The sequence below is a fragment of the Myotis brandtii genome, unplaced genomic scaffold (assembly GCF_000412655.1).
Source record: "Myotis brandtii unplaced genomic scaffold, ASM41265v1 scaffold166, whole genome shotgun sequence".
NCBI lineage: Eukaryota > Metazoa > Chordata > Mammalia > Chiroptera > Vespertilionidae > Myotis > Myotis brandtii.
Window position 1 is genome coordinate 1216257 of NW_005356087.1, and position 13096 is coordinate 1229352.

Here is a 13096-nt window from a genome sequence, read left to right on the forward strand (position 1 = left end):
CAGGAGCACCCAAATTCATAAAAAAACTCCTGGAAGATATCAAAGGAGAGATCGACAACAATACAATCATAGTAGGGGACTTTAATACACCACTGACACCACTGGATAAGCCCGCTAGACAAACAATCAGCAAAGAAACAGCAATCCTAAATGACTCACTAGATCAGATGGACTTAATTGACATCTTCAGAACACTTCACCCCAAAGCCATGGAATATACATTCCTCTCAGGTGCTCATGGGACATATTCAAAAATAGACCACATATTGGGTCACAAGCAAAGTCTCCCCAAATTCAAGAAGATTGAAATCATAAAAAGCTTCTTCTCAGACCACGATGGCATAATGTTAGAAATAAACTACAATAAAAACAACCCAAAATACTCAAACACTTGGAAGCTGAATAGCATGTTATTAAATATTGATTGGGTTACCAATGAGATCAAAGAAGAAATTAAAAACATCCTGGAAACTAATGACAATGAAAACACAACAATCCAAAACCTTTGGGACACAATGAAAGCAGTCCTGAGAGGGAAGTTTATAGCTCTACAGGCCTACCTCAACAAACAAGAAAAAATGGTAGTAAATCATCTAAATCTACAGCTCAAAGAATTAGAAAGAGAGCAACAAGAAAAGCCCAGAGTGAGCAGAAGGAAGGAGATAATAAAGATTAGAGCAGAAATAAATGACATAGAGACCAAAAAAACAATACAGAAAATCAATGAAACCAAGAGCTGGTTCTTTGAAAGGATAAACAAGATTGACAAACCTCTAGCCAGGCTCACCAAGAAGCAAAGAGAGAGGACCCAAATAAACCAAATCAGAAACGATAGAGGCGAAATAACAACAGACCCCACAGAAATACAAATGATTGTTAAACAATACTATGGACAGCTCTACTCCAACAAACTAGACAACCTGGAGGAAATGGACAAATTCCTAGGAAAGTACAACATTCCAAAACTCAATCAGGAAGAATCTAAAAATCTCAATAGGCCAATAACTATGGAAGAAATTGAAGCAGTCATCAGAAAGCTTCCAGCAAACAAAAGCCCAGGACCAGATGGCTTCTCAGGGGAGTTTTACCAAACTTTCAAGGAAGAACTAAAACCTATCCTCCTCAGACTACTACAAAAAATTCAGGAGGAAGGAACACTTCCAAGCTCATTCTATGAAGCCAGCATCACCCTAATACCAAAACCAGGTAAAGACAACACAATGAAAGAGAATTACAGGCCAATATCCCTCATGAACATAGATGCCAAAATCCTCAACAAAATCTTAGCAAATCGGATCCAGCAGTACATCAGAAAGATCATACACCATGACCAAGTAGGATTTATCCCAGGGATGCAAGGATGGTACAATATCCGCAAATCAATAAACGTGATACATCACATAAACAAATTGATCAAATAATTAAATCAACCACTCCTCCCCGGGCCACTGACCTTTAGACCACTTCACAACTGACATTCTCTTTCACTTAGATCACATTTCACTTGCTAGGACCATTATCCTTCTCCACTGGACCTTCCTAGGATTCTGACTCCCACCCTATTGGTGTGACTTAGTGGTTGAGCATCAACCTATGAACCAGGAAGTTATGGTTCGATTCCTGGTCAGGGCATATGCCTGGGTTTTGGGCTGGATCCCCATTGTGGAGCATGCAGGAGGCAGCCAATCAATGATTATCTCTCCTCACTGATGTTTCTATCTCTCTCTACCTCTCCCTTCCTCTCCGAAATCAATAAAAAATATATATATATTAAAATCTCTTACTTTCCATCCCTGGGTGCTGGTGCCATTTGGGGGCTCAACCCATCTGGTTTTCCAGATGACCTAATCCTATATAATAAAGAGGTAATATGCAAATTGACCCTCACTCCATCATGCCCTCACAGGATGGCTGCACCCACAGCAGAGGTGGGGTTCCTGTAACAAGCTGTAACGAGCGACCAGCAGGAACCTGAGGCTGTGTGGCGCCAGGCCAGGGTGGGGCAGGGGACTTGAGGCTGCACCCCTGACCCAGCAGGGCTCCTCAGGCTGTGCCTCCTGCCTGGTGGGGCTTGACGGGGGACCTCAGGCTGCATCCCCCGCTCCAGCGCCAGGCCGGGGGACCTCAGGCCACGCCTCCCACCCAGAGGGGCTTGAAGGGGGACCTCAGGCCATGCCCCATGCCCCAGCACTGGGCTGTGGGACCTGAGGCTGCGCTCCCCGCCCAGCAGGGCTTGACGAGGTACCTGAGGCTGCGCCCCCGCACCCAGCAGGTCTTGACGGGAGTGGGGCCGGCCAGGTCTGGATCTTGCCTAATGGGGGTGGGGTCGGCTGGGTCTGGGTCTTGCGCAATTTCGAGGTGCATGCGGGTGGGCAGAGACTTGACTCTGGGTCCCACGGCATGCCCCAGACTCTAACAGGAGGAAGATTTTCATATACATTTTACTAATTTTCTTTCATCTCTGACACTTCTATTATAGAGAAAGGGCAAATAGCAATTATTAAAATATTTCCTCTAATTAATTCCCTTTTAATCTGCACGAATTTTGTGCACCTGGCCACTAGTAAATTTATAATTCTTTACCACGTTTGGCCTTGTGTATTCCTCCTTCGGCAAACTTTACAGTATCATTTAACCTAGCAATGCTTCAAAGTTTTAAGTTACTAAAGACCTTGGAAAACTATGTTTAGGCATATATAAGTATTACTGAAAAGCTTTATCAAAAACCCTTCATTTTAGTTATATTTATTTATTATCTTAAAAATTCTATGAGATTTTAAAGTCAATCCTTATTCAAGCCATTTTCTTGATAAAATTTGTAACAGGGATAACATGACCTTGACAACTTTTAGGAGGCTGGAGAAAAGGCTGAGGGAGATAGGACCAGGCCCTGCAGCTTATTCCCAGGACTGCGAATTCAAAAGTGCCACATTCTTTCCTTTATAAGGGGAGGGGCTGTACTCCTCCCTAGAGCCTCTAAGATTCCTAGGGTTGTAGTTGAAGGGGTAGAGTGAAAGGGTAACATTAAGGATGCCCATTCACCCCAGTGATCAAACAGGTTATGGAAGAAAGAGGCCTTGGTAAAAGAGAGCAGAGCAAGTAGTCCCTCATTGGCTCTGTCCATTCATAGGTGATGCTCTTAGTGGGGGCTGACTGGAGCATTGGGCTCCATCAGTTCAAGGCCATTGCGTGGTTAGGTTCTGATCCTGGGACCTTCTAGCCCCTGAGACAGTCCCTCTCCCAGTGGTTGAACTTGCAATAGAGGGGACACAGAACCTTGAGGTGACATATAGTTTTAAACTGAACTGTTTGTTTCTATGGGGTGGCTTTCTTGCTCTTCCTCTGTCCTGCCTCAGTTGTTAAAAACGCTGAAAGTTATTTTTACCAGTTGCTCAGTGGGTGTCTGGAGCCACAATAGCTGCTGTTGCTAGGTGACAAGGAAGGGAGGGGAATTTGGGGCTGAGACAGTCTGTCAGATGTCCTAGGGAGGATTTCTTTTCTTTTTTTTTTTTTAAAAAAAATATATTTTATTGATTTTTTACAGAGAGGAAGGGAGAGGGATAGAAGGTTAGAAACATCAATGAGAAACACCGATCAGCTGCCTCCTGCACACCACCCCCTACTGGGGATGTGCCCGCAACCAAGGTACATGCCCTTGACTGGAAACGAACCTGGGACCCTTCAGTCCGCAGGCCAACGCTCTATCCACTGAGCCAAACCGGTTAGGGCCCTAGGGAGGATTGCTTATCAGTATTTTTCCCAAGCCTGTAAAACATGCTTAGAGTAAAAGTTATGAAATGTTCCAAAGAGGCTTGTTTGAAGAGGAGGGAGGAAGGGAACTTTCTACTAACTAGAGATTTCTTCATGCAAATTATCCCCAAGTTGTGAAAATAGCAGGGAGGAAGGATATACAAGAATGGAGCCTTGAAAGTAGCTTAATTTGTCTTGCAGTTTGAACAGGGATGCTGTTTGAATAAAAGGAGCTAACAATCTTGGGGTTTAATTATTAGGGGCTTCTCATAAATTGTGGAAGGCTATAGCAAGAAAAAATAGGCCCTTTTCCTGTCCTCACACTCACAATCAACACCAAATACAGGGAAGAAAAATAATGAGATATATGAAGGGACACACTGAAGGCTGTTTTTCTTAAACTGGTGGGAGATGCACAGGTAACAGTTATATTTTTAAGTATTACAGGGACACAAAAAATGTAATAAGAACATCAAAGCTGAAGCCCAGTTCTTTGCAATCAGGTGGGGTGCCTTTGGGGGGTGAGAATGAGGTATGTGCGAATCACTGGCAGCAAAGAACATATGAGTTATGGGTTTGGACCTCTGTATCTGATCCAGCTGGCCCTGTGTCCACAGGTTTCACATGGGCAAATTCAACAAACTATAGATCAAAAATATTTGAAAAAAAATCCCAGAAATCTCCAAAAATCAAAATTTGAATTGCCATGTGCCAAGTACTATGCTGAATTCATATAAATGAAGTGATGTGTAGGAAGACCCTGGTGTGGCCTATGTGCAAATATAGGTTATATGCAAGTACATCCACCATTTTCTATAAGGGACTTGAGCATCCAAGGATTTTGGTGTGCACAGGGGTCCTCTGCAGATACCAACGGACAACTGTAGTGAGGTTTCGTGACCTGATGTTAAGGTTAAATTTTGGATAGGGATTTAGAGATAAGTGCTTCCTTTGCAAAATAACTTACAATGAAGTACCAATTTCTACAAGGTACCTTCTAACTGAAGCAAACATCATAAAACACGAATATTAATAGTGAAAGAAAATGTACTGTGTCAAGATAAAAATTGGCACTGTTGGAGACATGCACGTTTCACAGGAAGGTGGTCAGCCAGGGTAAACTGGCATAAAATGAGAGGAAGCTTCCCTAGCCAATCCCTCAAGTCTTTGAAGCTCAAAAGGGATAGACACAGCACTTCTACCACTAAAGCAGTGGTTCTCAACCTTCTGGCCCTTTAAATACAGTTCCTCATGTTGTGACCCAACCATAAAATTATTTTTGTTGCTACTTCATAACTGTAATGTAGCTACTGTTATGAATCGTAATGTAAATATCTGATATGCAGGATGGTCTTAGGCGACCCCTGTGAAAGGGTCGTTCGACCGCCAAAGGGGTTGCAACCCACCGGTTGAGAACCGCTGCACTAAAGTCTCAACCAGAACTGGCCTCTGCCTCTGTCCCCTCAGGAGGGGGTAATTTGATGGTGAATATATAGTATGTCTGTTACATTGCTAAGTGCAAAAGGATAGTTGGAAAGGTAATCACATACATGCAGTGAACAGAAACAAACCACTCATAAGTTAGAATGCTAGATTATAAATTGCTGATTACATAACATAATAACACTGATATAGGTCCTGTATCCCCTTTGTGAAACTTAGGTAATGGCACACAAAACACTTAGTGAAATGTTGACTTATTCAACGGAACCAGAAATGGAGACACCTTGACAATATTAATCGGAAAGGTGGGAAAAAAGGCAATGACAAAAACTTGTAAGAGTTTATGGGTACTTTTTAAAAAGTCTTCACAAAATATGTAATATATGATTGTATTTTTATATTTATAATTTCATTAGAGCTTGTAACTAACATAAAATTTGGAGTTCATCTACTTCCATGTTACCAAAACCTACCTGGGTCTAATTTTTTCTATGATAAGGAATCTAGAAAACACTTCCCATTGTTCTTATCTCCGCAGAGCCCTGGGCAGGCCTGGAGACAGGATACACATAGGAGGCCCAGTGCCTCCAAGACCTACTGGTCCAGGACTACTGATCTTGAGATTAACAAAATTTATATATCCCCACTAAGCAACACCTTCCTTTAAGGCCAAGTCTACTCTTGATTTTCCTTCTAATCTTTAAAAGAAAATTAAGTGTTTGTTTATTTTTTGAATGTTCCCCATCTTATACAGTACTTAAGTGCTATTGGCAGGAGCCATAGATAAATATGTAGTGAGGTGAAATGTAGAATCGTGAATAATGTGAGCAAGAGCAGACTTTAGCATGGGCATCTCCTAAGACATAAACATAAAAGGTTAGTTTAATTATCCTGAAGTCCCATCCTATGGTAAAATTTGCTTTTTCTAACACATGCCAAATTTTTACTAGTAAAACCAACTTAGAAGAATTCTTAAAATTGAGATGACATTTTTAATACTCTCATCTAAAATTCAGGCAAGTGTGTCAGCCACGATAATTAGTAAATAAACCTGACACCTGACACATGGCCATAAGGCAAGTTGTTTATTCTTTCAAAATGTTAGACTATTTTACAAACTACTAAATCTAAGAGAACCTAAATACATTCATATTTTTAAAAATATGTCATCTATATTGTACCAACACTAGATGATTCAACCTGCAGAAACCTATAAAAATGAGGACCAATCTTGTTGATCTGGAGGTTAAGTTCTGAAAGTGCTTCAGTTGTGAAACTTATTGCAGAGGAAGAACTGCAGGTGGTTCCATGAGAGACACATGCATGTACCTGAAATGAGACCCAAAGCAAGTTCATCACAAGGCAAAGACTTCAGTTTTGTAAAATCTCAGGCCACAGAAAACTTTCTAGTAGTTTTAGCAAAAAGGAAGGAAGCTAGCTGACTCTATATACCACAAGCTAATTATAAATCTACTAGAGGCCCGGTGCACAAAAATTTGTGCACTCGGGGGTGGGGGAGGGTCCCTCAGCCCAGCCTGTGCTCTCTTGCAGTTTGGGACCCCTCGGGGGATGACCACCTGCTGGCTTAGGCCCGCTCCCCGGGGGATTGGACCTAATCTGGCAATCAGACATCCCTCTGGCAGCCCGGGAGCCCTCGGGGGATGTCCACTTGCCAGCGGGAAGCAGGCCTCAGCTGCAGTTGGACATCCTTAGCGCTGCTGAGGAGGCGGGAGAGGCTCCCACCACCACCGCTGTATTGGCAGCCGTCAGCCTGGCTTGTGGCTGAGCAGAGCTCCCCCCTGGGGGAGCGCACTGACCACCAGGGGGCAGCTCCTGCATTGAGCATCTACCCCTGGTGGTCAGTGTGTGTCATAGTGACCAGTCATTCCCAGTCGTTCTGCTGTTAGGGTCAGTTTGATTATTACCCTTTTATTATATAGGATAGAGGCCTGGTGCACGGGTGGGGGCCGGCTGGTTTGCCCTGAAGAGTGTCCCGGATCAGGGTGGGGGTCCCGCTGGGGTGCCTGGCCATCCTGGGTGAGGGGCTGATGGCTGTTTGCAGGCTGGCCACACTCCATTTAGGGTGGGGGGTCCCCACTGGGGTGCCTGGTCAGTCTGGGTGAGGGACTGAGGGCCGTTTTCAGGCTGGCCAAGCCCCCCCCAGCAATGGAAGCTCCCAGCCTCTCCTTTTTTTCTTTTCTTTTTTTAATTCTTGGATTTATTCACCTTCTATAATTGAAACTTCATAGCCTTGAGAGGAGCTCAGAGCCAGCCAGTGCAGGCGGGACAGAAGCTTGGCATCCTCCATCGCCAGGGGCAACCAAGCCTCCTGCTTGCTCCAGCTCCGTGGCCACGGCTGGCTGAAAGCAGGTATCTGGGGTTTATTTACCTTCTATAATTAAAATTTTGTTGCTTTGAGTGGAGCTCAGAGCTGGCTGCAGCAGGCGGGAAGCTTGGCTTCCTCCATCATTGGGGCAACCAAGCCTCCTGCTCGCTCCAGCTCTGTGGCTGCCGGCCGCCATCTTGGTTGGGTTAATTTGCATATAGTTGCTCTGATTGGCTGGTGGGCGTGGCTTAAGGCGTAGCGAAGGTACGGTCAATTTGCATGTTTGTCCTTTATTAGTGTAGATATCTCTCTGAACGGATTTTCTTTTTTGCTTGTTTTCTTTTGTTTTCAACTGATTTTCTTAATTTAACATACAACCTTGTTTTTCCAGTCTAGCACCAGATATACAGTTTGTTCATTACTATGACTTATTGAAACTTTAAAGAGTAAGTCTAGATAAGAAAATTTCAGGAACTTACTTTGAAGTCTTGTACTTCTCCCTAATTGCTTGCTGAGGTCGATGGGGTATATCAAGGCATGCTTTATGTAGCTCACTCAGGCAAGGCACAATTTCACTTAATGAATATCCTGTAAATGCAGCAAGGGTTTCTGGCTAATCAAGACAAAAGAAAAATTGCATCATATAACTTTTTAAGATATGAGAAAGCTGAAGATAAAGCTGTGAAACAAAGGAAATTAATCACTTGGTATTCATATTTATTTCAAAAGACAACATAATCCTTCTTTAGAGACTTTAGACAAAAATATTAACCAGAGTTCTAAATTTGCTCATATTGAACATTTATAATGTACTTAACTAAACTCCCTATTTATATTGAATATAAAAGATTCTTAGCCAAACACAGAAAAAGAAATAAAATAAAAGTAGCCACCTCACTTCTTTCAGCACACAAGTGAGCCTTCAGAATCAAACCTAGTGACCATTTCCAATCTTACCACCTTCTTGGGCCAAGAGGCAACATTAAATGCCCTGTTCCCTTGAAAGCATAATCCAACCTTCTGACCATCTTAATTGGACCCAGGTTGTGAACAACTTTTAGGGGAAAAGTCAACAACTTTTCTTGAAGTGGTCAATGCTTACACTACAAGGGTCCTCCTTGCATGAGAGCAGGCATTGAAGTTTCCAGGCCTGCTTCTGTTAAATGAGCATGTCAACACTATCTTCTTGACTTCCTGCAATCTCTAGTCTCCATAAAGCAAAGCCATTGGGTCAAAGCCACAAACAAAGGCTGTTATAGTCTGCTGGCAAGACTCGTAAGAGGCCAGCCTATTCTAAGCCTTAAGAGTTACTGAACGGCCCTAACCAATTTGGCTCAGTGGATAGAGCATCAGCCTGCGGACTCAAGGGTCCCAGGTTCGATTCCGGTCAAGGGCATGTACCTTGGTTGCGGGCACATCCCCAGTAGGGAGTGTGCAGGAGGCAGCTGATCGATGTTTCTCTCTCATCGATGTTTCTAACTCTCTATCCCTCTCCCTTCCTTTCTGTAAAAAATCAATAAAATATGTTTTTTTTTAAAAGAGTTACTGAACGAATTTTAGAGAGGCCTTGAATTTTAAAAAGTAATTAGAATCTTACCCAGAAATGCCTGTTCACGGTATAGTTTGCCAGGCAATAAGCTGCTGCAGCTATCAATGAAGGAAGATATTTCAAGAATGGGTCAGCTTCAAGTAGACTCAGTTCCGCTACATACTAAAAACAAGAAAGAAAAAGCTCATTGGAATTAGAAATTCGACTAAAGTTACAAGTAAAGTTAAAAATGTCAGGGGAATTGCCCTGGCTGGTGTGGCTCAGTTGGTCGGGTGTCATCCTGTGCACTAAGAGGTTGCCAGTTCCATTCATGCGGTCAGGGCATATGCCCAGGTTGTGGTCTCAATCCCTGGTAGGGGGCCTGCAGGAGGCAGCTGATGTTTCTTCTTCTCTCCACCTTATTCTCTCTCTCTCTCCCTTCCTCTCTCTCTCTCTCTCTCTCTCTCTCTCTCAAAAAAAAAAAAAATGTCAGGGGAAACAATTGTGTCTTATTTTTATTCAAATTATTCACTAGGTTAATAACTACCAGGCCTGTCCACAAACAGAATAATATTTATGTTGTAATAAATTTCAATACACACAGTATATGTGATGGGTTACTTATGTTATACTAGTAGTATAGGTTTATGTTGGTCAGATAAAGTAGCATTGCTCTGGCCACTGGAGTGGGACTATAGACTTAAGCCAAAGGCAAACTATGAGCATATTAAAGCTATTTATATCAGGCAAAATCATGCAGTTCAGAGCTAGAACCAGTGGGAATCTATCAGATTAGAAGAAACATATTTTGAAATTTACATAGATTTTCTTATCACTGTTTGCATAGCACATAAATACCACATATACTAAATCATAGTGGTTGGAAACCAAGTTTTCCAAACCAATATGTACTTTAGTGCCTTCAACTAAGTTCTTTACTCCAAATGACTAAATAATGCTTCATTATTTAATATGTTTGGAGGAGATTAGAGTCAAATCAAATCACATTTACTTTGTTCCTATTCTGTACACCTAAGAATACTGCTTTCATGTGGTCTGTATCTAACACAGGAACAGTTCCCAAGCTTAAGTTTCTTTAAGAGTTGAGTCATTAGACAACCCATGCCTACCAAACATGATCAACAGTAATGTCTCCTAACCCAAAGTTGGGTTCTTAAAATTAGCTCTCTTCCATTGCTAAAAGTTTTTCTGGGCCCACGACAAAAAACAACAACAAAAAACAAACAAACAACAACAAACTAAAAAGGAAAGAAGAACTAAAGGATGATTGGAAAGGCTACTTTTTACCCAATTTGGCACCAACATTCTTGGCAGTCACATGGCATACCTTGGCCAGGTTCTCAGTTATGATGCACACTCCTTGTCTCTTTAGGTACTGAAGGAGAAACTGATTGGTAGTTGGCACTGTCAGATCAAAAGCTAGGACTTTCAGGAGTAGGTGTTCCATTCTTAACAGTTGTCGTTTTGTGTAAGTATCATCAGTTATATAGACAAACTCGTCTACTTCAGGTGGGTATATTTCTTCATATTTCCTATGAAAGGTAAAGAATCTTTGGAAATAATGCTTGGAACCTGTGGCTCTCCTTCCTGTGCTATCAAAACCCTGCCTCTCATATGACCCTTGCAGACTTAAAAAAAATCACTAAATGGTATAGGGCTGTGAAGATACTAGGAATTTGTTTCCAGAACAAGAATATGAATATTACAAAGATATGTTGTACTAACTGCTAGGTAGTAACAGAAACAATTTCCAGTAAGAATTTTAGTTTTGGCCTCTGATATACTGAAAGATTCTGAATGACAGACATACATGTAAACTCCTCTTAATTAAAATCTTCTTGTGGGAAAGAATGTTATGTTGAACACATAGTAGAAAAAAACTCCTTAAGTCTTAGATTTTTAAAAACATTATGTTTAGCTTTCTCTATTGAATTAGCAAATGATGCTATATATCCAAGAGAATAATAATGATACAGTTTCACTGCTATCAATTCTTTGCTTTTATTTTCCTTTTGTAGGGAAATTTTGGCAAGTTTTTAGGCATTAATAACTAGAATATCTGAGACTAGAAGAATAGAAAGGAAAACTACTACTCACCAATAGGTCACTTAATTAAAGGCAGCAACAATCCAGCTCTTTTACACATAATTAGATATTATTATCAATGATTGATAGTAACAGGAACAGTGAATAATTTATTCACTGTATCCACATAAACTGTGGTATTATGGATCATTTAACAGATCATGAAGATGACTTCCATATAACGAAAATTTCCTTAAATAGGACTTTTACTTATACTAGAATACAGCCAAAGACTACACCACAAAATAGTTAAATTGTATGCTGAATTTGAGCTGATGGGCGCTTTGGTCATGAAACTGTATCATAAGCATCTGAATTGAAGAGTGAACATGTGGTAAGGTTCAGTTTCTCAGTAAATACTATAAAAATGATGGTATTTTATCAAAAAAGGCATGAGTAAATTTTAAGTACTGCATTTCTTCAATAAATGAAGAATAAATCATGTGTTTTGACAGACTGTAGTTTCACATTATTTAAGCTGAAGAACACTTACGAAGCCAGAAGAATAGCTGCTGTACCTACAAGCTGCAATTTCCCTCTCAAAACAGACATGCACGAAAGAAACCTATCTAGGAAGTTGACAGCCAAGTAGAGAGTCTCAGCTCGAAGCTTATATTCTTCTCCAACCTCAACCAGCCAATCCACCAGAATCCTTCGCATGCCTTCTGTGATGTCTGGTTGTTTCCTTAGGTAGTGGGCTTTGGGCCTGTATCGTATCTGTTTGGGGAAAGAGTTTTGATATTTAAATACTTGCTGTATCAGAAAGATCATGCCACAGTATAGCTGCTATTTTAAAAATCTCATGAGCAAAGGTTAGAAGGAAACTGATCAAAACACAAATAAATCTTTACTATGACACAAAAGAAAGTGTGAAATTCTGGTTCTGTAATGCAATTACGTAACAAACAACGGAGGGAGGGAAATGGCAACATGGACTATTCCTAAGAGTGAAATGCTTAATATATAAACCATTTGTGTCATAGAGGAATAGTCCAAGTAATTGCTACTCACCTCATAACTATTATTTTTAATAGATATTCTTATATTTAGATGTCATAAGAATGCCATTCATTAATGGTTATGGCCAAGAGTTTATAACTATCTTAATATTTAATATTAAGTGCTTTGGGTGCTGGCAATTGAAGTAGAATTTGGGAAAACTTACTTCAGCTTCTCTAAGGTACTGATGAATTTCTTCAGCATATTCAGTCACATTTATCATGTCTGTACCAAAATCTGATGCATCTTCAGACTGAGCATGAAGAGATGACTCTACCAGCATAGGGGAAACTGCAGGGATTCAACATTATTAGGTAAGACATTTAATTTAAAAACTCATTCTGGAGAAACCAAGATGGCGGCATAGGTAAACACCGGAGATTGCTGCCGCAAACAACCACTTCAAGAATACAACTAAAAGACAAAACAGACATCATCCAGAACCACAGGAAGGCTGGCTGAGTGGAAATTCTACAACTAGAAAGAAAGAGAAGAGCACACTGAGACTCAGAGGAGGTGCAGAAGTAAAGTGCAGAGGTACAGAGGTGCACGCTGAAAGGGCTGGCAACTGAGGATGCGGTTGTCTTTTTCAATCGGGAGGGAGTCTCAAGTTCCCGACTGCTCTGAACTCCAGTTCTGGGCGAGTCTCAGGGGACCCAGTCTCATACGGGGAGAAACTGGACTGTCAGGCATTGGACGGAAGTTGAGGGCAGCTTTCTCTCAGAGGTGCTTGCAGAGATTACCGGGACACTGAGACCCGGGGCCTCTTAGGGCAGGGCTGAGGATCAGCCATAGCTGTTTGCTCCGCCCTGTTGATTCCCTGAGACCCCACCCCACCCAAGCTGTGTGCAGAGGCTTTTGCATATGAATGGCCTGGCCCTTTGCAATCTAAAATTACCTAACAAACTGCAGCTGGGTCAGAGAGACCCAGAACATCCAAAAGA

The 13096-nt window shown here is 41.5% G+C and overlaps 1 protein-coding gene across 3 annotated transcripts in view; it reads right to left on the reverse strand.

Annotated features, from left to right (window-relative positions):
- Positions 1-6263: 6263 nt before the first annotated feature.
- CCNA1 (cyclin A1) overlaps positions 6264-13096 on the reverse strand; it is a 16268-nt gene continuing 9435 nt past the window's right edge. For all 3 annotated transcript variants that reach the window (XM_014536842.1, XM_014536841.1, XM_014536840.1), the window contains 6 exons: positions 12319-12443; positions 11647-11870; positions 10396-10600; positions 9117-9230; positions 7999-8132; positions 6264-6522 (listed from right to left, as the gene is read on the reverse strand). In XM_014536842.1, the coding sequence (XP_014392328.1) occupies positions 6471-6522; positions 7999-8132; positions 9117-9230; positions 10396-10600; positions 11647-11870; positions 12319-12443 (854 nt within the window). In that variant the 3' untranslated portion in view covers positions 6264-6470. The remainder of the gene's footprint in view (positions 6523-7998; positions 8133-9116; positions 9231-10395; positions 10601-11646; positions 11871-12318; positions 12444-13096) is intronic.